Genomic DNA, 27384 nt, shown 5'->3' on the forward strand with positions numbered 1-27384 from the left:
GACTGCATTGTATGTGCCAGATTAACCATGTTGTACATATTAGCTGGACTGTGCTATGTTTAATAAACTGATGTTGGCTTTCCTTCATATGTACAACAATTCATAAATGCAGAATATAGTTGAAAAGAGAGTTTTGTTGTTGAGACTTTTCAACTTACACTCCTCTGGACAAATGTTACATTGCTACTTGAATATTCTGTGAGAGAGCCCTCCCAATTTTGGCACTAGTCCCCAGTAAGGTGGACTTTAATAATTGACAAGGGTGCATTTGCCTTTTATTTTTTCTGTTGCCTATTTGACATCAGCTGATCCATCTGCTTTCATTCCTATTTTGAGACTTTGTAGTGGTTGAGACAACTCAGTGGTTTGCTTGGCCATTTCAGGGGGTAGTTAAGAGTTAGGCTCCTTGCTGTTGGTGTGGAGTCACACGTAGGCCAAGTAAGGACCACAGTTTTTTCCTTCCTTAAAGAGAATTAGTGAATCAGATGGGTTTTTAATGACAATTGTTGGAAAAGCCTATTTGGCCCACTGATGTCCTTCAGGGAAGGAAACTGCTGACCTTACCCGGTCTGGCCTACATGTTACTCCAGACCCACAGCAATGTGATTGACTCTTAACTGCCCTCTGGGACAATTTGGGATGGGCAATAAGTACTGGCCCAGCCAGTGACATCCTCATCCCATCAAAGAATTTAAAAATTGACAACGATTTCACAGTCACCATTAGATTTATGGTTCCAGATTTTTATTGAATTTAAATTTCACCATCCGCACAACATTACTTGTGTCTCTGGATTCCCAAATCTAAAATCACTAGACCATTACTTACCCAATAAAACCTTTCTGTTTGTCTTTCAAACCTCCAGAATCCATAGTACTTTGACTTTACTTTGAATTATACCCAGTCTCCAGTTCTTAGTCAAAGTAACCTTTGACATTCTGTTGTAACCATTCCTGCCTCTGTGGTTGAGGTAGTTGGTTAGCTCACCGAGCTGCTGGGTTATCGTGTAGATGTTTCGTTACCGTGCTCAATTCCGGGTCTTTTCTGCAGCGGTTTGTACACTGGGTCTATCTCTATGTGTTTGTTGATGGTCTTTTTGGTTGAAAACCAGGTTTCCAAGAACTCTTCGGCATGTGTCTAGTTAGCTTGTCCTAGAATGGTTACTTTGTCATACTTTGGAAAGTGACACTCAGCCCACCAGACTAGACTCTATAAAAACCAAGCAGAACAGAATGACAGTGCTTCACCCTGATGATGTTATCTACTGCGGTAATGAAATGTCTGCATGATAAACCAGCAGCTTGGTGAGCTAATCAACTACCTCATCCACAACCCAAGCTAAAGATTTTCACAAAAACCTTAAAAACCTCTTTTGTTCTTGTCTCATTGTCACCTCCTTTTTTTGCATTTTATTATTGTCCCTATTAACAATCAACCTCTGCTGCTCTCCATCCAAACACAGACCTCTATATCTCTGTTCATTCCCTCTTGTCTCTCTGGCCCTGAATGTTTTCTTAAAAATTGATCATCTTTGACATGTCCTTCTTCTGATGAAAGGTCATTGACCTGAAACTTTAAATCTGACATCATTCCCTCACATAGCTGCTTCCTAACCTGTTGAATATTTCCCAGCATTTCCTGGCATCTACCCCATTTAAATAGATGATAACATCATCTGTCTCACCACTGTTTGTGGAATCTTGCTGTCTGTGAAACAAAACGACTGTGGGATGAACTTCCGGGGAAGTGCAGGTACGCTTAGAACATTTAAAAGACATTTGGATAAGGAACGTTGGAGCAATATGGGGCAAACACAGGCAGGTGGGACTAGTTTCATCTGGGATTATAGTTGACATGGACTGGTTGGACCAAAGGCTCTGTTTCTGTGCTGTATGACTCTATAACTCTGACTGTATCTCTGCCTCATTTGCCCACATTATAACAGCAATTTTACTTCAAATTCAGTATCAAATCAATTGGCTGTGAGGAGTTTTGAGAAAGGAGAAAGTGAGGACTGCAGATGCTGGAGATCAGAGCTGAAAATGTGTTGCTGGAAAAGCGCAGCAGGTCAGGCAGTATCCAAGGAACAGGAGAATCGACGTTTCGGGCATAAGCCCTTTTTCAGGAATGAGGAAAGTGTGTCCGGCAGGCTAAGATAAAAGGTAGGGAGGAGGGACTTGGGGGAGGGGCGTTGGAAATGCGATAGGTGGAAGGAGGTCAAGCTGAGGGTGATAGGCCGGAGTGGGGTGGGGGCGGAGAGGTCAGGAAGAAGATTGCAGGTTAGGAAGGCGGTGCTGAGTTTGAGAGATTTGACTGAGACCAGGTGGGGGGAGGGGAAATGAGGAAACTGGAGAAATCTAAGTTTCTCCCTTGTGGTTGGAGGGTTCCTAGGCGGATGATGAGGTGCTCTTCCTCCAACTGTCGTGTTGCTATGGTCTGGCGATGGAGGAGTCCAAGGACCTGCATGTCCTTGGTGGAGTGGGAGGGGGAGTTGAAGTGTTGAGCTATGGGTTGGTTGGGTTGGAGTTTTGAGAGAGCCTGGGGAGGTGGTGGGTGCTATGTTAATGCAAAATACTTTCCTTTCAACCTGTTCACTTGGGACACTTTCTGAAAAGGTTTCACCTGCTTTGACAGCTTTGGTAAAAACATGAGCTGCAATAAATTATCGTGCTCTCATCCAATATTCAAGGTAATCAATTGATATTATTTCAATCACTTTTGGTGCAAAGTAATTTTGTATTAATCACTTCCAGGCAATGCTCAGTAACTAGCAGAAGGAAGGAAACCTTCATTGGGCTTTGCTGTTGATGGGAAAATTGATTGTCAACGTGGTGGCGCCTTGTTAAATATTAATCACAGATGTAATAGTGCAACAACAATTTAAATTGCAATTAATCAAATCACAATTTGTCTCAGAATAATAGCTGGATTACAGCCTGTAGTTTGGAGAATAGAAGTTATCCTCTTTAATTTCAATGAACAGAAGCCAGGGATATCTTCTGAGCTATTTTGCTTTAATGAACATGGGAATTAGGAGTAGAACTACACAGTCCTTGAAGCATCTTTCACTGTTCAATAATGACATGGTGAAGTCACCACAATCTTACCAGACCATAGGGCTGCTCTCCCATTAGAGTGAGATAGACAACTGGTGTTTTTAAAAATTTGATTATTATTATCACATGTACCTAGGTACGGTGAAAAGATCTGTTTTGTGTTTAGCACAGGCAGACCATACCATACAAAGTGTATTAGGGTAATAAACAGAGTGAGGAATACAATATTAGTGCAGCATGGTGGCCCACAACGCTAGGGACCCAAGTTCAATCCCAGCTTCGCGTGACTGTCTGTGTGAAGTTTGCACATTCTTCCCGTGTCTGTGCGGGTTTCCCCTGGGTGCTCCGGTTTCCTCCCACAATCCAAAGATAGGCAGGTTAGGTAAAATTGCACATAGTGTCCAGGGATGTGTTGGTTAGGTGCATTAGTTAGGGGTAAATGTAGAGTAGTAGGGGAATGGGTCTGGGTGGGTTAAGCTTTGGAGGGTGGGTGTGGACTTGTAGGGCCGAATGGCCTGTTTCCACACTGTAAGGTTTCTATTTAAAAAAAGATGGCTGCTGAGGAGGTGCACAGACAGCAACATCAACATTTAAATTTAAAATTTGAGAGGTCCATTTAGAAATCTGATAATAGTGGAGAAGAGGCTGCTCTTGAATTTGTCGGTACACATGTTTACAGTTTTCAATCTCCTACCTGACTGAAGAGATTTGAAGAGATTAGAACCGGGTTGGGAGGGGTCTTTGATGATATTGGCTGCCTTCCCGAGGCAAGGAAAAGTATAGATGGATGGAAGGTTTACTTGTGTGCTGACTCAACTCACTACACCTCGGTTGAGGGTCAGGGTTAAGAAGGGGGGACCTTTAGGCTAAGCTCAGCCAGAGGCATGGCTGACCCATGCAAGCTGTGCCCGGAGATAGCTACATGATGGTGGATTAGTAACCAGGAATAATCAGCACCCTTATCTCATGCAGTCTAAATTATTGCTCCCTTTGAAATTTGGCATTCTTGCATCTGTCCTGATGAAAAGAGCATTTCTCTTTCTACCAGCAATACTCAAGTTCTGTTCTACTGAACAACTATAAGTGTTGAGACCAGTAGGAAGACATCAAATTAAAGAGCTTTATTTTCCCAAAAGAAAGAAAAAGGAGCCGAAATGTCTGATGACCTGCTCACCTCTCTCTTTGATCGTCGTCATCCATGTTGGAAAGTAGCTGTGACCCGGCCAACGAGAGGTCAAGTGCAGCCAGAGGCAGGTCACGATAGCCGAAGCTGACAAGTTGCACAGGGGCGATGCACTGGCTCTCCTCCTCCACCTGCTGTGAGATGATCTCAAGGTCTGACACAGTCCCTTCCTGACCAAGCCTACCAAAGACAAGATTGCATGTCAACACAGTGCGTGACAAATCCCCACAGTGCTTTGCTGGAGCTATAAGCTACCTTTGTTTCAGCTGTAAGAATGGATCTCAAAAACAGCCATTATTCAGTGCAGACCTTTTCCAGCTTCTGTAAAGTCTTTCATAAAAGCATAAATCACTGGACCCGAAATGTTAACTCTACTTTCTCTCCTCAAATACTGCCAGACCTGCTGAGTTTTTTTCAGGAATTTCTGATTTTGTCTCTGATTTCCAGCACCTGTAGTTCTTTTGTTTTTGCAAAATCTTTCATTTATTCACTTGCCTCAGTTGTACAAAAACATTCAGTATTCGGGCTGCCACTTTATGATGTTTCCCACGGTGTCAAAAAGGGTTTGCATTTATATAACATCTTTAACATAGTCAGATGACACAGTTCACAGGAGATTTATCAAACAGAGTAAGACACTGGGCCCTTGTACAGAAGTATTAACGTCAGTAGTTAAAAGCTGGGTCAAAGAGGCCCAGTTTAAGGATTAGGAGAAAGTGAGGACTGCAGATGCTGGAGATCAGAGTCGAGAGTGTGGTGCTGGAAAAGCACAGCAGGTCAGGTCGCATCCAAGGAGCAGGAGAATCGACGTTTTGGGCATAAGCCCTTCTTCAGGACAAGTTTCTGATGAAGGGCTCAGTCCCGGAATGTTGATTCTCCTGCTCCTCGGATGCTGCCTGATCTGCTGTGCTCTTCCAGCACCACACTCTTGACATTTTGGTAGGTAGTTATCGGGAACTTCCACACTTTAGGACCCAAAGACCAGAGATTAATAGTCAGGTGATGAAAATTAGGAATGACAAATGGAATGTTGTCATTTATTACAGGGGGAATGGAATATACAAGACTACATCTAGAGTACTGAGTGCAGTTTTTGATCTCATTATTTCGGAAAGAGAATAATTGTATTAGAAACTGTTCAGAAAAGGCTCACTTGACTTTTTCCTGAGATGAAGGGTTTAGCTCTTCAGTGAAGGTAGGACTGAATGTACCCATTGGATTTTGAAGAATAAGAGGCAATCTAATTGAAACAAGTTAGATCCTGTGTAGACATGACAGGATGGATGCTGAGAGGATGTTTTGCCTTGTGGGAGAGACTAGAACCAAAGGACGCAGTATTGAAATAAGGGATCTCCCAGTGAAGATGGGATGAGGAGAATATGTTTTCGTTTTTCCAAGAGAACAGTGGAGGCTGAGTCATGGAATATTTTTAATGCTGAGTTATATGGACTCTGGACTAGCAAGGAAGTCAGTAGGTACTGGAGGACAGACAGGAAAGTAAAGTTGAAGGCACAATCTGATCAGGTGTGGTTTATTGAAAGGCAATGCATGCTTGAGGGGCCAAATGGCCTCTTTCCTGTTTCTGATTCAATTTTTAGCATGTAGGAATGTCTATAAGCAAACACGGGTTATAAATTAGCTCTAGTAATTGGTATGGCTCTACCTCTCTGAGGTAGTTGTAGGCTCAAGTCTCACTTCAGAGATCTTGTCATAAATTCAAGGCATCACTCCAATGCAGTTCTGAAGGACAGCTGCACAGTTTGAGGGGCTATCTGTCAAATGAAATGCTAAACTGAGTTTATAAAAGATTCTGTGGCACTATGTGAAAACAGAGGAGAGTGATCTCTCTTCAAGTATCATGAGTTAATAATTATTCTTCAATGAACATTGCTGTTAAAAAGATGTAAGTATCTGGTCAGTATCATTTTTTTAAATCTTAGGGGACTGGCTGGACCAACATTCATTGTCCATCCCTAAATGTCTTGAGAAGGTGATGGTGAGCTCCCTTTCTGATTTGCTGCAGTCCATTTGGTGTCAGTAGACCCACAATGCTGGAGGAAAGGAATCCCAGGAGTTTGACCCAGCAACACTGAAGGAACAGTGATATATTTCCAAGTCAGGGGAAGCTATGGGAAGGAGTGGAGCAGTGGTAATATCACTTGGCCAGTAATCCAGAAACCCAGGTTGATGTTTTAGGAACATGGGTTCTAACCTCATTGAGGCAGATGATGAAATTTGAATTCAATAAAGGAAAATTTGAATTAAAAAGTTAGCCAAATGGCAACCATGAAATCACTGCTGATTATCTTGCCAGACTATAGGACTGCTCTCTCTTGAAAGACAACTGGTGGTGGCTTAATTTGAGGCTGACCATACTTCAGGTGAGGGAAGAGGTTGAGAAGGAGAACCCTTCATGGTAACCTCAGCCTGTCTGGCTATTGAATCCATGCTGCTGGCATCAAATTTTATCACAAACCAGCTGACTGAGCCAACTAACCCCCACCTGGGCATTACCGAATGAAATAGCGTCCTCCCCACCTCTCTCCTCCTCTCAAGCCTACCTCTTTGGAGACACTTATCCTTTAAGGAAATAAATCTGTCAGCTTTACCCAGTCTGTCATACATGTGACACACAGCAACGTGGTTGATTCTTAACTGCTCTCTGGCCTTAGCCAGCCAGTCAATACACAATTAGGGCTAGGCAATAAATGCTAAGTTAGACAGTGATACCACAACTCAGGAACAAATTAAATAAAAACTCAGGATATTGTGTGGCTTGCAGATGTCAGTGTTGCCACATATCTGCTGCCCTTGTCCTTCGAGAGTAGTTGTGGTTGTGGGTTTGGAAGGTGCTGTCTTAGGGGCTTTGCATTGTTGATTTTGAAAGCTAGCTCTACACAAACTGACTGACTCCTGTCTTCTTGCCTGGACAACAATCTGGGATGAACTGAGGCCCTAAAAGGTGCTTTATACATGCAACTTCCTTCCACTTTTATAAGCAATGATACGTGCTCGTGAAGTGCACCGTTGCTGCAAAACTTTGAGAATTGCTGGTCTAAACCCTGGAGCAGCGACTGTGAAAGTCTAGAAGATCTGACTCAATCGCAGTAGCAGATTTGCAGTGCTGTCATGGGTTATAATGGATGACAAGCTGCATAAAAATCAATTACCAACCTGCTACACTCCTGCCTGTCTCTTATTGCTTAAAAGCATTTCCACACTTAGTGAAATATTTAATTATAAAGTTAATCGTTTGGCTCAAGCCGAGATGTAGCCAGCAGCTGTTAGGAGCCAGCCCCACCAGCAGGAAGCTGACAGTAGTGGGCAGCTCAGCACTAAGCACAATGTGCAATTTTGACCCTTTCAGCAGTTTAATCCTGCAACTTGCAATTCTGTCTAAATCTTCAGCAGAGTTGGGCAATAGGGGAGCAGAGCTTGCATGGAGACCCCACTCTGAACAAGGAAAGAAAAGGCAGTTTACAGCTAACGAGGTACTTTTGAAATATGGTCACTGCTGTATGCAGAAAGCACAACAGTTACATTTGTGCACAGTAAATTCCTGGGCAATCTGTTTTGAGTGATGTTCATTGAGGGATAACATTCGCAAGAAAACTAGGGAGGACTCCCTGGCTCTCCTTCAGAATAATGTCCTGGGATCTTTAACACCAACCCAAGAGCGCTGAATTTAAGATCTCAGTGAAAAGGCAGCTCTGTCCCACAGCACAGCAGTAGGAAGGTGGTGGTGTAGTGGAAATATCACTCAACTAAATCATCCAGAAGCCTAGGCTAAGGTTAAGGTTGGTGTTGATCCAAATCCCACCAGGGTAGATGGTGAAGTTTGAATTTAACAAAATCCAGAATTAAAAGCTGGTGTAATAGTGACCATGTAATCATTGCTGATAGTTTTAGAAATCCATCTGATTCACTAACGTCCTCCAAGGAAAGAAATCTTTCCCTCATGTAGTTTATGTGTGACTCCAGACCCATAGCAATATGACTCTTCCTGCCCTCTGAAATGGCCATAGCAAACCAGTCAGTTCAAGGGCAATGAATGATTGGCAAAAAAATGCTAACCTTGGGCAGTGATGTCTACTTGCTACGAACAAGTTAAAAATAAACCTCTGCTGGCCTTGATTTCATATTCAGGTCAATGCAGTGGGACTTGGAACCCACAACTTAAGGTGAGTTCCATGTGCCCCTGACCATGTTTGTGGTGTAGCTGACGTGATGTTCCTCTTCTGTTTGCAAATGCTGTCTGTGTGTGTGTGTGTGTGTGTGTCAGAGCTGGCATGGGGGGTGTCAGGGGACAAAGCGCTATGTAGACCTCAATGATCTGAAGAGGCTCATTTATATTTTCTTCGATAAATTGCAAGAAAGTAATAGGGCTCAAGAGAGAAGCCTGTGCTTGATTTCAATTCCCTGTGGGGTTGTTATAATTTAAATTGCCAATTTTGTGTCTTAATAATGTCTTCTGACGATCAATACATTACATAATCTGTTGCATTCTGTTTGTCTACATGTGCTGCTCAGAAAATTCAAATTGTTAAACAAAATCTTTTGTAAATCTGTCTCTGTTTACTCCAGTCTCCCTCTCCCTGAGTAGCTTGTGCTTTCTTTTTCCATTTAGCCTGTTCTCACACTTACTGATCAGCCAAAGTTCACTATCCTTGAATTGCCCTGTGTTAACTGCTTCTGACTAGCTCAGGCACTCAATAGCATGAGCATCACCAGCTCCCAGATCATCAGCTTCCTGAGGGTTGTCACTGACAATAAATACCACTGGTCCAGCCACATAAATGCCATGGCTATGAGGACAATTCAGAGTCTGAGTACTCTGTGCTGAGGGCTGAATACCCAAAATTTCTCCCCACCTAAACTGCCCAAGTCCAGAACATTCTCCACTTGCCTGGATGGGTGACCCCGATACCTGGAGGAAGAACACCTCATGGGCATTGCCCTCCTGACCTGCCCATCACTTTTCCCATCTATCTGCTCCACACCCCCCGACCTATCACCTTCTCCCTCAACTTTATCTACCAATCGCTTTCTCAGCTCTCTCCCCCCCAAACCCACCCTCCTCCCATTTATCTTTCAGCCCCCCAGCCCACAAGCCTCATTCCTGATGAAGGGCTTATGCCTGAAACGTCGATTCTCCTGCTCCTCGGATGCTGCCTGACATGCTGTGCTTTTCCAGTGCTACATTCTCAACGATGTTGCAACAACAGTCAAAAAACTTGACACCATCCATGACAAGTAGCCTGTTGGATTGGGCTTCCATCCACCACCTGATCTGATTACTCTCTGGCAGTCCATAGATGTAGTGAGTATCATTTACAAGATGCAGTGTGCTACACCCTTAACACTGCCATTGACAGAAACTCCTAAGCACACAGCCTCCAATAGCTAGAAGGACCAGAGGGTTCTGATGTGGTTGAGAGATGGTGCCCCCTTAAACTGATGACAATCACTACCTTTGAGACAGGATGTGATGTATTATTCCCATGATTCTGAGTCATAAAAGAATAGAAATCATGGAGGTTGAATATGTCTCCGCAATGTTACAGATATCATAATATCTATGTAGTCTTATCTTCAAATAAAAATCCCCATAAAATTATTTTCCCAAGCTTTGTAATATGTTTGTATGTTTGTGATAAATAAGAATGCAACAGGGGGTAGCAGGTGCATCACATCCAAGTACCCTTCCAAACCACACACCGACATAGATTTAGCTGAGCTCTGGTATTTGCACTGATGATGGGAGTCTTGGACAAAGGGATATAGCCTCAAAACAGAGCAAGGTTATTCAAGAGATTGTCAGAAGTCACACGACACCAGGTTGTAGTTCAACAGGATTTATTTGATATCACAATCTTTCGGAGTGTTGCCCCCTTGTCAGGTAAAATGGCTTCACCTGAGGAAGGAGCAGTGCTCCGAAAGCTTGTGATTTCAACTAAACCTATTGGACCATAACCTGGTGCAGTGTGACTTCTGACTTTGTCCACCTCAGTTCAACACCAACATCTCTACATCATTCAGGGAGAGAAGTTAACAAGCAATCTCCTGCAAAGAGCAGTGGATGCTGACTCAATTAACCATTCTAAGCCAGTGTTCTGAAAAAGGGTCACTGGACTCAAAACGTTCGCTCTGTTTTCTCTTCACAGATGCTGCTGGGCCTGGTGAGTTTCTCCAGCAATTTCTGGTTTTGTATGATTCAAAATCAGCGAACGACAGAGCTTTGTTAGACAATGGATTATGGATGATGGTGGATGCAGTTCAAATACAGATCAGCCAGAATCTCATTGAATGGTAGAAATGTTCCAATTCTTCAAGCTTTTGTTCCAACAATGATTGACAGCCTGTGTATCAACAGGCCAAAATTCATCATGCATCCTCTGAAGAACAAACTGAGATGTTGGCAATGTGACTGAATATTTTGTCTAATATTCATTCTCAGGAGGTCTATTCATCGATATTTATTGACCAGCCTGATTTGCCCTGAGAAGGTGGTGCTGAGACCTCCTTGGATGCAAATTGGTTCAGTGGGGAGCACAGCAAATGTATAGACACCCTGGAGATGCATCAGACAGTGAATGGGGCTTCAGAGACCCAACAGGCAGGACAGAAAGTGATTGACCCAACAATAGACCACCTCAGAAGTCAGTTGAGAGTTAACTACAGCGGGTCAGACAGCATCTGAGGAGCAGGAAAGTCAACGTTTTGACCCAAACTGTTGACTTTTCCGCTCCTCGGATGCTGTCTGACTTGCTGTGCTTTTCCAGCTTCACATCTATTGACTCTGACTTCCAGCATCTGCAGTCCTTACTGTCTGAGAGTTAACTACCACTGGTTTCTGTTCAGAGTCAGCAGAGTTCTCAAGATTCTTTCCAATTCTTTAAAGAATGTTAATCAATTTTTATCAACAGGTTTGTGGTTAATGCTCCGGCCTTTTACTTCCAGACTTTTTGTTTTAATCAAATTCAAACTGTCAAAACACCATGGAAGGCTGCAACTCACATTCTTCAGATTGTACTGTAACCAATGTACCACCATATCATAGAACATAGAACAACACGGCACAGAATAGGTCCTTTGGCCCTCGATGTTGCACCAAGCTGTGAACTAATCTAAGCCCATCCTCCTACACTATCCCATCATCATCCATGTGCTTATTCAAGGATTGTTTAAATCTCCCTAAAGTGGCTGAGTTAATTACTTTGGCAGGTAGGGCATTCCATGCCCTTACCACTCTCTGTGTAAAGAACCTGCCTCTGACATCTGTCTTAAATCTATCACCCCTCAATTTGTAGCTATGCCCCCTCGTACAAGCTGACGTCATCATCCTAGGAAAAAGACTTTCTCTGTCTACCCTATCTAATCCTCTGATCATCTTGTATGTCTCTATTAAATCCCCTCTTAACCTTCTTCTTTCTAATCAGAACAGACCCAAGTCTCTCAGCCTTTCCTCATAAGAACTTTTCTCCAGACCAGGCAACCTCCTGGTAAATCTCCTCTACACCTTTTCCAATGCTTCCATATCCTTCTTGTAATGGGGCGACCAGAACTGAACGCAATATTCCAAGTGCGGCCACACTAGTGTTTTGTATAGTTGCAGCATGACATTACAGCTCTGGAACTCAATCCCTCTACTAATAAAACCTGACACATCATATGCCTTCTTAACAGCACTATCATCCTAGGTTGCAACTTTCAGTGATCTATGTACATGGACTCCAAGATCCCTCTGCGCATCCACACCATCAAGAATCTTTCCATTGACCCAGTACTCTACCTTCCTGTTATTCTTCCCAAAGTGAATCACCTCACATTTAGCTGCATTGAACTCTATTTGTCACCTTTCAGCCTAATTCTGCAGTTTATCCAAGTCCCCCTGCAACCTGCAACATTTTTTCACACTGTCCACTATTCCACCGACTTTAGTGTCATCGGCAAACTTACTAACCCATCCACCTATGCCTGCGTCTAAGTCATTTATAAAAATGACAAACAGCAGTGGTCCCAAAACAGATCCTGGTGGCAAATATCCTTTGACTTTTGCCCTCTATAACTCAGTGAGGTCAACTGGAGCATCACTGTCACTCTGATTGAGATTAGCTAACTTGGGAATTGTATATAGGACATCCCTAGAACTTCATGGCTCAGTCTCTCACACTGTCGTCTACATTGTCCCACTGAGCCAAAGACAAAACCTTAAAGTGTTTTTTTTAATAATGGTGAGACTGTTCACTAGGCTATTATTAATTAGCTCTAATAATACGGTAATTATTCTATTATTACTAGTGTGTTTTACTATCAATTATTAGTTCAAAATTATTTAGCTGATAATTGTCCAAGTACAGTAGTTGCTATGTTCTTACTCACCATATGTTATTTGTACCTGGTTCCTGGAGGTGTGCTAGACACTGCAGATTTTAGTCTATTTGGAAATAATGAGAACACCACGTAAATTGGTCACTGTCTCTAAATGACATCAGCTCCCTTAGCTCTATTTGTTGGAAAAGATGAGAGAGAAAGAGTGGGAGACTGAGTGGAAGTGAGAGAGGGTGCAAGAGAGAGATCGTTTAACAAACAATGTAAGTAAGTGTGTGAGAGAGAGAGCTTTAGAGATTGAGTGAAATATCCAATAGTGAGAACGAGAGCAGGGGTTAATTAGGACAGGAGAGCTTTGAAAGCAATTTAGTGACCCCAATGACACATCAATTGAGATCAGTAACCTCAGCATTGATGGGAAATCAAACCAACAAGCCTCAGCTAATCACATTGAAAACTCATTGATTCTTTCTGGGATGCTTTACACTCCATCTTTATGATTCCCCTGTGATGGAACATTATCCTTGCTTTTGTCATCTCCAGTGTTGACTATGTCAATGCTCTACTGAATGGTCTGTTGACCTCCATGCTTTCCATAAACTGCAGCTCATCTAAACCTCTGTGGTCCATACCTTACCTATCGCTCCTGTGCTCACTAAGCTGATGGTTCCTGATCCAGCATCATCAATAGGTTTTAAGTGCACATCTTGCGTTGAGTTTCCCTGTGGTCTCTTCCCCTATCTCTATTTCTATAACTTCTTCCTGCCCTTGCAATTCTCCAAGATCTCAATTTTCCCACAAATTCTGTTCTTTTGCAGCCATGCCTTCAGCCTTTTGAACCTTGAACCTTCTACACTCCCTTGGGACGTAGGTGCTTATCTAATGAGAACAATTTGGGCTTTTTCCATTGGACTGTCGAACAATGAGAGGTGATCTCATTGAAGCCTAGCAGATTCTGAAGGGATTTGACAAGGTAGATGGGGAGGGAGATGAAAATGAGGGGGCACAGTTTCAGAATAAGTGGTCACCCTTTAAGGATGGAGGATGATGAGGCTTATAACTTTGTGGATTTCACTTTTTCAGAAAGCAATGGAGACTGGGGAGTTGAATTTATTCAAAGCTGAGATTTTTTTGATGGGCAAGGGGATCTAGGGATTTGAAGAGCAAACAGAAAAGTGGAAGGCAGCAGCTTGACTTGATCTTGCTGAACTGCAGCTTGACTTGATCTTACTGAACTGCAGCTTGACTTGATCTTACTGAACTGCAAGCTGTAGGTTGAAGGGCCTACTCGTGCTCCTAAGTCTTACATTCCAGAACTTTATAAAGATGCTTCTTAACAATTTCTCATTGGACCCAAGATTCTGGGTGCCGATATCTCTTCATGGCCCTATGTCGAATTTGACTTGTTAGTTCCTGCGTGCAAAGTTCTTTGGGATGTACGGCTCTGCTGACGGTGCTACGTAAATGCAGTTTTCTTTTGTTACCCGTTGAGCCGCTGAAGTTTCTCTGTTGTTCTGAACTCAGCACACAAAGTCTGCAGCTGGGATCCTGAACATTTAAATTTAGCAATGAGCGAGCAGTTCCTCTGGCTGAGGCAGCCTTCCAAAGATAGCGCCAAATGTTCAGAACCCACGGCCACATTGTACCATCTGTGGCTCCGAATATCCCTTGCTGTGCAGTCCTCACCTCCTGCTCAGTCATGGGACTGTTCCCAGTCTCCAAGATGCCTGTTCCAGCACTGGCCCAGAATTTGGACCAACATCACTAACCAACATCACTAAAAGAAAAACACAGATTGTCTAGTTCTGTATTTAAAAACATAAGAAAAAAATCACATTATGTGCTCCTCCCTTTGCTTAGATCAAATATTTTCACCTTAACTCCAATTTCCCGCACAATTCCACAATCCGTGATTCATTAGTGTCCAATAATGTATCAATCTCTGTCTTGCATATAAAAACTGTAAAGTTTCCATAGTCCCACTCTCTCATCAGAGAGAGAGAAAACCAGTGGTGAGTTTAACCTGAGGGTCAGGTGAAGATAAAGATTGAGAAGGATAAAGATTCATGTCAACCTCAGTCAGTGTGGGAGCTGGATCCACACTTTTGGTCTCAGCCTACATAGCAGATCAGTCAACTGAGTTCATCGTCATCCAAGTCTTGAGCATGCTCAATGACGGAGCATCCATGGGGATGGTGAATCCCAAAGATCCACTGGCTTATTTCTGCACACCACAGTGTTCAGTGACTGACTATTTATTGTGATTGCACCCTCCTCATCAACCAGGGAAAAGATCCTACCAACTCAGTTGAAAATTGAATAACCGAGTAGAGGTAATACTGTTTGAATATCTCCATCAAAGGTATTCAAAGCCTGGACGTGAAAAGTCCCTTGATGTAAATGCCATTTACTTTCCTAAATACTTTCTATCTCTGTACATTGACCTTCCAGTGATTCTGAACAAGGAGACACTGCTTTCTCTGAATTCCAGCATTTCTTCTTCCCAACCATTTTTTAAAAATAAGTGACTATACTACAGAGTACTAACACTTTTTAAAATTGATCTTTTTACCGGGAGGATGTAAGTGCCACTGGTTGGGCCAACATTTATTGCCTATTCCTAATTGCCCTGGAGGAGGCAATAGTGAGCTGCTTTTGAACTGCTGCAGTCCATGTCGCAGTTAGGAAGGGAATTCCAGGATTCTGACCCAGTGACGGCAAAGGAATAGTGATTATATTTATAAGTCAAGGCTGTGTGTGGCTCAGAGGGGAACTTGGTAGTGTCCTTTGAGTTTGCTGCTCTAGTCTTTCGGGATGGTTGAGATCGCAGGTTTGGAAGATGCCATGGTAAGTCTCTGTAGTGGATCTTGATGGTACACACTGCTGCCTCTGTTTGTCAGAGAGAGGATGGTATTGTTCAACTTAGCAACTCAGTGATTTAGATAAATATGCTGGGGGCAACAGGTTCAAATCCCACTAGAATCACAGAGTCTTACAGCATGGAAACAGACCCTTCAGTCCAACTCATTCATACTGACCAGGTTTTCAAACTAAACTAATCTCATTTGTCTGCGTTTGCCTCATATCCAGCTAAATCCTTTCTATCCATGTACCTGTCCAAATATCTTTTAAATGATGTAATTGTACCCATCTCTACCACTTCCTCTGACAGCCACAATCCATTTACACAACCATCCTCTGGTGTGAAAATGTTGCCCTCAACATCCCTTTTAAATCTTTCCCCTCTCAACTTAAACTTATACCCTCTAGCTTTGGACTCCCCTGGAAAAAGATCTTGGCTGTTCATCTTATCTAAGCCTCTCTTGATTTTATGAGAACAGAGAAGGTGGTAAAAGAGGGGGAGGTGTGCCATTGTTGGTCAAGGACAGTATTACAGTTGCAGAAAGGATGTTAGGGGACTCGTCAACTGAGTTAGTATGGGCTGAAGTTAGAAACAGGAAAGGAGAGGTCATCCTGTTGGGAGTTTTCTATAGACCTCCAAATAGTTCCAGAGATGTAGAGGAAAAGATAGTAAAGATGATTCTTGATAGGAGTGAGAGAGACAGGGTAGTTGTCATGGGGGACTTCAAATATTAACTGGGAACACTATAGTATGAGTACTATAGATGGGTCAGTTTTTGTTCAGTGTGTGCAGGAGAACTTCCTGACACAGTATGTAGACAGCCCAACAAGGGGCAAAGCCACATTAAATTTGGTACTGGGTAATGAGTCCGGCCAGGTGTTAGACTTGGAAGTAGGTGAGTACTTTGGTGATAGCGATCACAATTCTATTATGTTTACTTTAGTGATAGGAGTAGGGATAGGAGTATACCACTGGGCAAGAGTTACAGCTGGGGGAAAGGCAATTACGATACGATTAGGCAAGATTTAGGAAGCATAGGATGGGGAAGGAAACTGCAGGGGATAGGCACATTAGAAATGTGGAGCTTATTCAAGGAAAAACTCCTGTGTCCCCTAGATAAGTATGTAGCTGTCAGGCAGGGAGGTTTACGAAGGGAGTGGAATCTCTGGTCAAGAGGAAGAAGGCGGCTTATGTTAGGATGAGATGTGAAGGCTCAGTTAGGGCGCGTGAGGGTTACAAAGTAGCCAGGAAAGACCTAAAGAGAGAGCTCAGAAGAGCCAGGAGGAGACATGAGAAGTTGTTGGCAGATAGGATCAGGGTAAACCCTAAGGCTTTCTATAGGTATTTAAGAAATAAAAGAATGACAAGAGTAAGATTAGGGCCAATCAAGGATAGTAGTGGGAAGTTGTGTGTGGAGTCAAAGGAGATAGGGGAAGCACTAAATGAATATTTTTCGACAGTATTCACTCTAGAAAACGACAATGTTGTCGAGGAGGATACTGAGATACAGGCTACTAGACTAGGTGGGATTGAAGTTCACAAGGAAGAGGTATTAGAAATCCTGCAGAGTGTGAAAATAGGAAAGCCCCCTGGCCGGATGGGATTTATCCGAGGATCCTCTGAGAAGCCAGGGAGGAGATTGCCGAGCCTTTGGCATTGATCTTTATATCGTCATTTTCTACAGGAATAGTGCCAGAAGACTGGAGGATAGCAAATGTGGTTCCCCTATTCAAGAAGGGGAGTAGAGACAATCCTGGTAATTATAGATCAGTGAGCCTTACTTCAGTTGTTGGTAAAGTGTTGGAAAAGGTTATAAGAGATAGGATTTATAATCATCTAGAAAAGAATAATTTGATTACGGATAGTCAGCATGGTTTTGTGAAGGGTAGGTTGTGCCTCACAAACCTTATTGAGTTCTTTGAGAAGGTGACCAAACAGGTAGATGAGAGTAAGCTGGTTGATGTGGTGTATATGAATTTCAGCAAGGCATTCGATAGGCTATTGTACAAAATGTGGAGGAATGGGATTGTGGGAGATACAGCAGTTTGGATCAGTAATTGGCTTGCTGAAAGAGGGTGGTGGTTGATGGGAAATGTTCATTCTGGAGTCCAGTTACCAGTGGTGTACCGCAAGGGTCAGTGTTGAGTCCACTGCTGTTTGTCATTTTTATAAACGACCTGGATGAGGGTGTAGAAGGGTGGATTAGTAAATTTGCAGATGACACTAAGGTCGGTGGAGTTGTGGATAGTGATGAAGGATGTTGTAGGTTACAGAGAGACATAGATAAGCTGCAGAGCTGGGCTGAGAGGTGGCAAATGGAGTTTAATGCGGACAAGTGTGAGGTGATCCACTTTGGTCGGAGTAACCAGAATGCAAAGTACTGGGCAAATGGTAAGATTCTTGGTAATGTAGATGAGCAGAGAGATCTCGGTGTCCAGGTACACAGATCCTTGAAAGTTGCCACCCAGATTGACAGGTTTGTTAAAAAGGCATACAGTGTTTTAGCTTTTATTAATAGAGGGATCGAGTTCCAGAACCATGAGGTTATGCTACAGCTGTACAAAACTCTGGTGCGGCCGCACTTGGAGTATTGTGTACAGTTCTGGTCACCGCATTATAAGAAGGATGTGGAAGCTTTGGAAAGAGTGCAGAGGAGATTTACTAGGATGTTGCCTGGTATGGAGGGAAGGTCTTACAAGGAAAGGCTGAGGGACTTGAGGCTGTTTTCATTGGAGAGAAGAAGATTGAGAGGTGACTTAATAGAGACATATAAGATAATCAGAGGGTTAGATAGGGTGGACAGGGAGAGCCTTTTTCCAAGTATGGTGATGGCGAGCACGAGGGGGCATAGCTTTAAATTGAGGGGTGATAGATATAGGACAGATGTCAGAGGGAGTTTCTTTACTCAGAGAGGAGTAAGGGTATGGAATGCTTTGCCTGCAACGGTAGTAGACTCGCCAACTTTAAGTACATTTAAGTCATCATTGGACAAGCATATGGACTTACATGGAATAGTGTAGGTTAGATGGGCTTCAGATTGGTATGACAGGTCGGTGCAACATCGAGGGCCGAAAGGCCTGTACTGCGTTGTAATGTTCTATGTTCTAACCCTCTATAAAGTCATCCCTCAGCCTCCTACGCTCCAGAGGAAAGTGTCCGAACCTATCCAGCCCTTCCTTATAACTCAAACCCTCCAGTCCCAGTAGCATCCTTATAAATTTTTTTGCACCCTTTCCAATTTAATAACATCCTTCCTGTAGCAGGGTGAACAGAATTGTATGCAGTACTCCAAATGTGGCCTTAGAGATGTCTTGAACAGCTGTAACACAATGTCCCAATCCCTGTACTCAATGGTCTGAGCAATGAACTACAGCAGTTGGTGAAACTTAAATGCGATTATATCTGGAATTAAAAGCTAGTGATAGTGACGATGAAACTGTCTTTGCTTGTTGTTAAAACTGTGTCTGCTTTGCTAATGCCCTTTAAGAACAGAAATCTCCGCCCTTACCTGGTCTGGCCTAGCAATGTGGTTAACTAACCTCTGAAACGGCTGAGCGACAAGCCACTCAGTTTAAGGGCAATTTAAGGAAGGGAAATAAATGCTGCCCTTGCCAGTGATGTACCCCCTCAACATCCCATGCAAGAGTAACCGTGTGATTGGTTTGCTCAGTTGGCTGGACAGCTGGATTGCAATGCAGCGTGATGATAACTGTGCAACCACAAGGGTCCCACCTTCGCAACCTCTCCCTCTCCCCTTGCCTGAGGTGTGGTGTTCCTCAGGTTAAACGACTGCTGGTTGTCTCTCTCTTACGCCGGGATGGGACTAGGGTGGCTTTACCTAAATGCACAGTAACTATCCCACATAAATATTCTTTTTTTTCTGCTGTGGGATCTCACTGTGCACACATTGCTGGCTTCTCTATGCTGTAAAAGTGACTGCAGTTCTATTAAGACACACCTTCCTGGATGTAAAGTGCTCTAGAATGCCCTGATGTTATGAAAGGCTCTCTCCCTCTAAATGCAATGTATTTTTTCTTCCCCTCTGAGCAACAAAACTCTTTCAGATCTCCGAAGGAAGTTCTAATCAAATGACTAATGTGATGGGGCCAGTAGGCTACAGGCTGAACTCTGATAGCTCCAGGCCTCTTAATCTTCACTCACTTGTTCTTTCTCCAACTCTCTGCTTTTCCCAGTTGGAACCTCAATGCACAGAGACCTGGAAAAAGCTGTTCTCAATGCTGCTGCTGTCTGACTGGAGGGGTAGGGGGGGTAGCGAGTCAAGAGGGGGTAGAGTAGGATGAAGTGGCCAAATCAATATGAGAATGCTGCAATGATTTTATACCAGCAGCTTCAGACATGTAAATCAGTGGCAAGAAAGGTCTCAATTTCACAAAATAGATTTACAATTGCAAACTCACCCACTGACTGTGCGGATCTTTCTCACCATCACCACACTAAAGCGATTAAGAAAGAAAAATTGCATTTCCATAGCACCTTTCACAGCACATCTTATAGTGCTTTGCAGCAACTTTTTGAAGCTTAGTTAGAATCATAGAATCCCTACAATGTTGAAGCAGGCCATTCAGCCCATTGAGTCCACACTGACTCTCGGAAAAGCGTTCCACCCAGACCAACCCTATCACCCTACATTTCTCATGGCTAACTCACCTAGCCTGCACATGTTTTGACACTATAGGTAATTTCACATGGCCAATCCACTGAACATACACATTTTTAGACTGTGGGAGAAAACTGGAGTACCCGGAGGAAACCCATGCAGACACAGGGAGAGAATGTGCAAACTCCACCCAGAGGATTGCCTGAGGGTGGAATTGAACCCAAGTACTTGGTGCTATGAGCCACCATGCTGCCTCTTGATGCTGTTGTTATGTATGAAACACAAGTCAATTTGTGCATAGCAAGCTCCCATAGACAGCAATGTGATAATGACTGGATAACCTACTTTGGTCGAGGAATAAATAATGGCCAGGGCTAGATGGAGGGAATCTCCTCTTTGAACAGTGTTGCAATATTATTACTGCCATTTGAGAGGTGTGACATCTGAAAGACCCTCTGACAGTGCTGCACTCCCTCAGTACTGACCCTCTGACAGTGCTGCACTCCCTCAGCACTGACCCTCCGACAGTGCTGCACCCCCTCAGTACTGACCCTCTGACATTGCTGCATTCATTCAGTATTGACCCTCCAACGGTGCTGCACTCCCTCAGCACTGACCCTTCGACAGTGCAACACTCTCTCAATATTGACCCTCTGACAGTGCTGCATTCCCTCAGCACTTACCCTCTGGCAGCGCGACACTCGCTCAGTACTGACTCTTGGACAGTGCGGCACTTCCTCAGCGCTGACCTTCTGACAGTGCTGCACTCGCTCAGTACTGACCTTCTGACAGTGCGGCGCTCCCTCAGTATTGACCCTTCAACAGTGCGACACTCCCTCAATACTGACCCTCTGACAGTGCAGCACTCCCTCAGAACTGACCGTCTGGCAGTGCTGCACTCCTTCAGTACTGGACTGGACCATCAGCCTCGATGATGTGCTCAAGTCCTTGAATCTGCCACCTTTAGACCAAGGGTCAGTCCTATCAGGGGGGTATGAAATATACTAGTGCACTATTTCAAAGTAAAGCAAGGGAGTTCTCCCTATCTCCTGGCTTACATTTATCCCTTTACTGATATGCCTGAAATAAATAATTTAGTCATTATCTCATGCCTGTTTATGGGATCTTTCAGTGCACAAATTGGCTGCTGCATTTCCTGCATGCGATCAATGACAAATTTCAAAAGTACTTCATTTCCTGTAAAATGCTTAGTCATGTCATGAGGTTTTGAAGGAAGCTATATGAATGCAGGTTTTTCTGTTATTTGTTTTGAGTGGGTTAATGACTGTGTTAAAATTGCGCACAAGGGAATGGGTAGGTCAATAACTATAGTGTCCGAAAGAGTAGAGAGATTCATCAACAGTCTTATCCTGTCTCTAGAGGTCACAAGCATGTGATTATAAATATTCCAGACTGATTAATATTGATAAAATCATTAGCTTCACCTAAAGGCGGAAAGTCATTATTACATGACCCATTGCTTTCATAATCAATAGAATCATTAATTAGGATGAAATTCCACTTAATATTGATTTTCCCCTCTGTCATTTTGAAATTCAACATCCAATTCCATTCTTTAATCAGATAGGGTGGTTAGTCTGGTTGGAACTGTGCTTACTTGAAAGATTCCTCTTGCCAAAGAGATGTTTTTTTTCTGGTGGACCCAATATGCGACCTCTGGACCAGGAAACTGTGACAGGGGAGCATTGTCCCTGAGTTAGGTCCAACGCAGTAATTTCCCAGAACTGCAGAAATTTCTGTTCCAGAAGGGAGCCATTTTGTTTACCCGATACGGGCATGAGGCATTGGGGTATCTATTCCGATCCCAACGTCTCCCCACTTTCTCCACATCTTTCCTTTTCCTATCCAGTTCCTTTTCAAACTGCAATTGGCTCAGATTCACTAATTGCTTGTGTGAAAGGATACTTTTCCCAACTGGATAAAAGGATATCTCATTTGCCTGTTCACCCTGATAACCCTAAACCTTCCCCTTCTTTATTTTAAGATTAGTGCAAACAACTGGTAATGAAAACCATAAAAGTAAGTTTTGGAGGGATATGGGCCAGGAGCAGGCAGGTGGGACTAGTTTAGTTTAAGATTATGTTCAGCATGGACTGGTTGGACCAAAGGATCTATTTCTGTGCTGTATGACTATATGACTCTAGATAAGTCCCCAAAATCTGATGGGATCTGTCTCATGATACTGAGGGAGGCAAGGGAGGAGATTGCTGGAACTTTGACAGAGACCTTTGTATCCTCTTTAGCTACAGGAGATGTCTCAGAAGACTGGAGAATTGCCAATGTTGTTTCTTTGTGGATGAAGGAGAACAGGCATAATCCAAGTAGTTATAGGCCAGTGAACCTCACCTCAGTGGTAGGGAAATTATTGAAGAAGATTCTTAGGGACAGGATTTACTCACATTTAGGAAAAAATGGATGTATTAGGGATAGTCTTTGTGGAGAGAGATCTTGTCTCACAAATTAGATTGCATTTCTTTGAGGAAGTGATGACATGATTGATGACAGTAGGGCTTTGGATATATTCTACATGGACTTTAATAAAGCACTTGACAAGGTCCCTCATGGGAGGCCGGTTCAGAAGATTAAATTGTTTGGGATCCATGATTACTTGGCAAGTTGGATACAAAATTGGCTAGGTCAAAGCAGACAGAGGGTAGTTGTGAAGGGGTTGTTTTCCAATTGAAAGTCTGTAACCAGTGGTGTTTCACAAGGATCAGTGCTGGGACCTCTGCTTTTTGTAATACATATCAATTATTTGGATTAATAAGCTTGAAGACATCACAAAGATTGATGGAGTTGTGGATAGTGAGGAAGTTTGTCATAGGATACAGCAGAATTTAGATCAGTTGGAAAGTTGGGCAGAGACATGGCGGATGGAGATAACCTGGACAAGTGTGAGGTGATGCAACTTGGGAGGTCAAAAGCAAGAGGTAACTACACAGTAAATGTCAGAATACTTAGGAGCATTGATATACAGAGGGATCTTGGGATGCAAATCCATAGCTCTACGAAAGTGGCAACACAAATGGATAAGGTGGTACAAATGGTAAAAAAGGTATACAGCATGCTTGCCTTCATCGGTCGGGGCACTGAGTATAAAAGTTGGCAAGTTATGTTGCAGCTGTATACAACTTTAGTTTTGCCACATTTGGAGTATTGTGCACAGTTCTGGCTGCCAGACTATAGGAAGACTGTGGAGGCCATGGAGATGGAGCAAAAAGAGGTCTACCAGGATGATGTCTGGATTGGAGTGTATTACCTATAAGGAGTGGTTGAACAAACTTGGTTTGCTTTTGTGACAGCACTGAAAACTGAGGGATGACCTGATAGAAGTATGTGTAGTTATGAGGGGCTTGGGTAGAATGAATAGTCGGAGACTTTTTCCCAGGATGGAAATGCCAAATACCAGGGGGCATAGTTTTAAGGATGAGAGGGGGAAATGTGCGAGGTAAGTCTTGTCACAGTCTTTACACAGTGGGTGGTAAATGCCTGGAACATGCTGCTGGGGCAAGTGGTAGAATCAGATACAATAGCAATATTTAAGAGGCATTTATACAGACACATGAATAGGCAGGGAACTGAGGGATTCAGACCCTGTGTAGGCACATGGGATTAGTTTAGAATGGCATCATGATCGGAACAGTTATGGTGGGCCGAAAGACCAATTCCTGTGTTGTACTGTCTGTGTTCTATGTTCCTCTCAGACCCACCATAAAAGCTGCAAAGCTTCAACACTTACAGTGGGCCTGCTGATTTGGAGAGTTGGCCCAGAAACAATAGGCTAAATGATATTATTCTGTACTGTAACCATTCTTGAAGAGTCATGCTGGACTGGAACCATCAACTCTGTTTCTCTTACTTCACAGATACTGCCACACCTGATAATTTTCTCCAACACTTTCTGTATTTATCTCAGACTGCAGTACATCCAATACAATACACACTGCAATACAACACAGCATAGGCACAGGATCTTCGGCCCACCAAGCCTGTGCTGATTCCTAGCCCTTATTTAGATCTGCTACTTATTGCATATGCGTGGTTTCTATCCTTCTGTTCACCTGCCCTTCACCTGTCTATCAAGATACACTTTAAATGTTGCTAACCTGCCTGCATCTACCACCTCCACCATCAGTGTGTTCCAGGCTCCCACCACCTTCTGGGTGAAACATTTTCCCCACACTTCTCCCCTAAACGTTTCCCCCCTCACCTTGAACTTGTGCCTTCTTGTAGTTGACCTTTCCACCCTGGGGAAAAGAAAACCTTTGACTATCCACCCTATCTGTGTCTCTCATAATTTTGTAGAGTTTCATCAGGTCACCCCTCAGTCTCCGTCTTTTCAGAAAAAAACAGTCAGAGTTTATCCAACCTCTCCTCATAACAACAACCCTCCAGACCAGGAAACATCCAGATAAACCTGCTCTGCACCCTCTCAAAAGCATCGGCATCCTTCTGGTAGTGTGGTGATCAGAACTGCATGCAATATTTCAAATGCGGCCTAACTAAAGTTTTAACTAAAGTATCTTAACTTTGGTTCTAGTCCTGATCCAGGACTACTTGGCACTGACATTAATCATCATAACGATCATCATCAAATGCACATTAAATACACTAACACTCCAATGCAGTGCTAAAGGAGCTCTGTACCATCAGATGTGTTATTTTTCAGATGAAATGTTAACCTAATGTCCTGTTTGCATTGTCAGGTAGAAGTAATTGACTCTATGCAGCTATATCCAAGAAAGGTAGGTGAGTTCTCCCCAATGTCCCGTCAATAGTTTTAACACTAAATTAGCTTTATTGTCACATGTGCTCAAATGAGTACAGGCCATTCTGCTATAATGCGCATTTCGTTAACACAATTTCGCAATAACACTTGATTAATTGGGGACACTGTTTCTAAAGCGCAAAATTTTAAAGTGTGCATTGGTTATAACATGATTTCCCGGTCCCATTAGTTTAAATGGTACTGCTGTTACATGATTTTCTTATACATGAGATTGCACGAGAACAGAACTGAACTGACTGTGCGGTGAAAACTTTAGAAGTTGCCACTTCCGGTGCCATCTTAGGAACAAGGTACCTAGGTACAGATTCTTCAGTACAAGTTCTTATGATAAAGAATTAGAAAAATAAAGAAATAAGAACCATCAATACTGATCACAGGAATAAATCAGAAGACTGAGAAATAAAAAGTTCAGAGCAACCCAGTCCTCAACCAGGATCAATTAAACACATTGTCTGGTCCTGCTAGTTTGTGGGATTTTGCTGTGCACAAAACAGTTGCCACTCTGCAACAGTAACTCTATTTTGGGAGTTCAAGAAGAAGTAAGGTTTGCAATCTCTTGAAGTTATGAAGAACATTATGTAAGTACAAGTCTTTCATTTCTGTTTTTCTGTTATTAGGAAGCCTAGGGCTCATTTTGCAGATCAAAGATGAAATGATCTGGAGAGAGGTAACTCTCAACTGATTGCAAGCTTTGAATTTGGGAACAAATAGATTGCAGGAGAAAGTGATGAGATTTGATGAAACATACTTATTTCTAAAAACTGAGGTATCAAAATTCACCATAAATAGATTACTTTCTGAAAAACTCTTAATAAATATGCTTCAGTATATTTACCTCAATATGTAACAGCTAGTATTGGGTATTACTTGACAAGGGGACAGTGTGCCCTATCATATTTGTTTCATATTCATTTTTGGGATGTAAGCACTACTGGCAGGAGCCAGCATTTGTTTCCCAAACCTAAGTGCCCTTGGGAAGGTCATAGTGAGCCCATTGTCTACTCACAATGCTTTCTATGTACTGATTGATACAACTGAGTAGCTTGCTAGGTCATTTCAGAGATCAGTTAAGAGTCAATTGCATTGCTGTGTGTCTGTGCTTGCATGTAGGCCAGACAGGGTTAGGTTAAGAATGTCCCTAAAGAACATCATTGAACCAGATGCTGAAACAAAAACAGAAATTGCTGTAGAAACTCAGCAGATCTGGCAACATCTGTGGTGAAGAAGTAAGGTTAACATTCCAGGTCCAGTGACTCTTAAGAACAGTTGTGTTTTGTTTCAGTTTAGAAACTTCCGACATCCACAGTTTTTTGGTTTATTTTTCTGCTCAGTGAACCAGGATGTCTTTGTTTACACAATAATCTGGTAATTTCATGATCATCATTAATAAGGCCAGCATTTTATTTTAGATTCATTATTACTGAACAAAGGCACGTTTTATGAAAGCATTCCATTTTGCACTCATCAGGACAATTCACAAGAATAGCAATGTAAAGGGGAACAAGATCTTTGTAGTGTATGAGAAGACCATGGTCATTTGTTGGCAAATGGGCTCTGATTGATTAAAGCTGAAAGAACTGAGGATGCTGTAAATCAGAAACAAAAACATAAATTGCTAGAAAAGCTCAGCAGGTCTGGCAGCACCTGAGGAGAGAAATCAGAATTAATGTTTCAGGTCGAGTGAGCCTTCCTCAGAACTCTGTTTGTCAGATGCTTTGCCATGAGGAATGTCTCAGTCAGATGATAGCTGACAATTAGTGATTAATTCATTTATGGAATATGGGCATCACTAGCAAGGCAAGCATTTACTGCTCATTCCTTATTGCCCAGAGGGTAGTTAACAGACAGTTGCATTGTTCTGGGGTTGGATGCAGACCAGGTAAAGATAGCAGTTATATTTCCTATAAGACATTAATGAATCAGGATTTTCCCCAGGAGAAAGGGGCAATGATTATCATTAGACCCTGAAACCCAGATTTTTATTGAATTCAAATTCTTTGATCTATTGTAATATGATTTGAATCTTGGTTCACCAGAATATTACCTGAATCACTGGATAAGTAGTCTAGCAATAATATCATGAAGCCATCACCTCCACCTGACTGTCAAGCTTTAATTAAATCTAAACCAGGCGGATTGACTCTGATTAGTCAAGGCAATACCCTAAGGAATAAACCTTCACGTTGGCATTCTTTAAATTATCCTAATGGGTGCAAGATGAAAAACGTCAACAAAATGTGTTATTTTACAGCAGCACTGAAATTCTGCACGACCAAACAGCAATGGCCTGGTGATATTATCGCTAGACTATTTAATCCAGAGACCCTGCTAGTGTTCTGCAGACCTGGGTTTGAATGCTGCCATGGCAGATGGTCAAATGTGAATGCAATTGTTAAAAATCAGGATAAAGGAATCTAATGGTGACCACAAAAAAACCATTAACGACTGTCGGAAAAACCCGTCTGGTTCACTAATGTCCTTTAGGGAAGGAAACTGCCATCCTTACCTGGTCTGGCCTATGTG

At 42.7% G+C, this 27384-nt stretch overlaps 1 protein-coding gene across 2 annotated transcripts in view; it reads right to left on the bottom strand.

The window, feature by feature from the left end:
- tmem266 (transmembrane protein 266) overlaps nt 1–27384 on the bottom strand; it is a 158407-nt gene that overhangs the window by 60799 nt on the left and 70224 nt on the right. For both annotated transcript variants that reach the window (XM_072552960.1, XM_072552959.1), the window contains one exon: nt 4231–4419. In XM_072552960.1, the coding sequence (XP_072409061.1) occupies nt 4231–4419 (189 nt within the window). The remainder of the gene's footprint in view (nt 1–4230; nt 4420–27384) is intronic.

Source organism: Chiloscyllium punctatum, chromosome 33 (genome assembly GCF_047496795.1).
Source record: "Chiloscyllium punctatum isolate Juve2018m chromosome 33, sChiPun1.3, whole genome shotgun sequence".
In the NCBI taxonomy this organism is placed as follows: Eukaryota; Metazoa; Chordata; class Chondrichthyes; order Orectolobiformes; family Hemiscylliidae; genus Chiloscyllium; species Chiloscyllium punctatum.